The sequence below is a fragment of the Seriola lalandi genome, unplaced genomic scaffold, assembly GCF_002814215.2.
Source record: "Seriola lalandi dorsalis isolate HSWRI2012SDOR001 ecotype SW California unplaced genomic scaffold, Sedor1 jcf7180002005731, whole genome shotgun sequence".
NCBI lineage: Eukaryota > Metazoa > Chordata > Actinopteri > Carangiformes > Carangidae > Seriola > Seriola lalandi.
Window position 1 is genome coordinate 1 of NW_019476384.1, and position 1,311 is coordinate 1,311.

At 36.6% G+C, this 1,311-nt stretch overlaps 1 protein-coding gene across 1 annotated transcript; it reads right to left on the reverse strand.

The window, feature by feature from the left end:
• Nucleotides 1-838: 838 nt before the first annotated feature.
• LOC147820009 (ecto-ADP-ribosyltransferase 5-like) lies at nt 839-1,288 on the reverse strand (the record flags this gene model as incomplete). Its single annotated transcript, XM_087178625.1, has 1 exon — nt 839-1,288. A coding segment is annotated over one exon (450 nt), but the record flags the coding sequence as incomplete, so codon positions are not given.
• Nucleotides 1,289-1,311: the final 23 nt, after the last annotated feature.

The following is a 1,311-nucleotide window of genomic DNA, read 5'->3' on the forward strand; positions in this document are numbered from 1 at the left end:
ACTTTTCAAAATAAAACAGGAAATGACAGGACAAAACAAACCCAGGACAAGACAACCTCACCACGGTGTGACACATTGATATTAATGCAGTGAGAAAAAAAAGAAAACAATTGTCAGTGTGTTTTCTCATTGTTCAGTGCAACTCTGTTGGAAAAACATAAGCGTGAGTAAAGGCTAATTCAGGCCATAAAAGCTTGTTCAAAGCATCGAATTAAAAACATGCACACTTTTTCTGCTTTTTATCGGAAATGCAAAGATAATAAGGTAACGTCTGTGCTGTTTGAACATTCACCATTTTCAGTTTTATTCAATATTCTGAGTTTCATTTAAAATGTTATAATTCACTCATGGTTGATTCACTTGATTTACTCAGGTGGTATTTATTAGCTGTTAATTACCAGTTAGTTCCTTAGGTGTCCCTCGGTAACTAGAATTATGTGTGCTGTAATACTGTAAAATGTTCCCATCAATTCTGATTAAAAAAAATCAAAAATCAACTACAGCAGGAAATATTACATGTTAACCACCCAACGAAAAGGTGGATGTCTTCTCTGCCATTCACCAAGGAAAACAAAACAAATTTTGCTCTTTGGCAAATTTATTGGTTTTATTATGAACATTTCAAAACACAAATTCCATTCAGAAAGTCTGCTCATGTTGTTGAAGCATGGAACCTTAAGCCTGCGATAGTCAAAGAACCCATCCAGCATAAATTTAAGAGTTGAGGAAAATGCATAGATATACTATAATGAGCTTGGCTTGGATTATGTGCACAAGTTAGCAGAACAAGATTAAATACTCACTTGGCTCCACCAGCTGAAGAAGAACAACTGGTCTTTCATTTAAAAGCAAAACAGTCTAGATTGCTCTGCACTCCTGCACTCTCTAAGATATACACACGCTCACAGTCAGACACATTTTCTACAGATATTGTCTCAGTTATTTTGAACATCTCATAAGGGGGGATGAGCACTTCCTGCTCTATATCTTTAAGGCGTGGATATTTCTTCAAGAAAGCACCAAAGCAGGTCGTAATTTTAAAACAGGTTTTGTTACCAAACTGTGTCATGTTTGAGCTGAGAGAGGAGGATGCAAAAGTACCAAACCGAACTATCTGGTTGACCTTGCCGGTAAACACGACATTGGTTCTGCGGTAAGTGGTGCTACAGTTTTTATTCTTATTGAGGATCTGTATAGCGGATGTCAGCCAGAAATGTAAGGAGTGGAATGGAAAGGAGGTACAATATTTTTTTCTTTTTGTCCGGACTGCATCATTGAACTCCTGATAAAAATTTTTATCTTTCCCTGCAT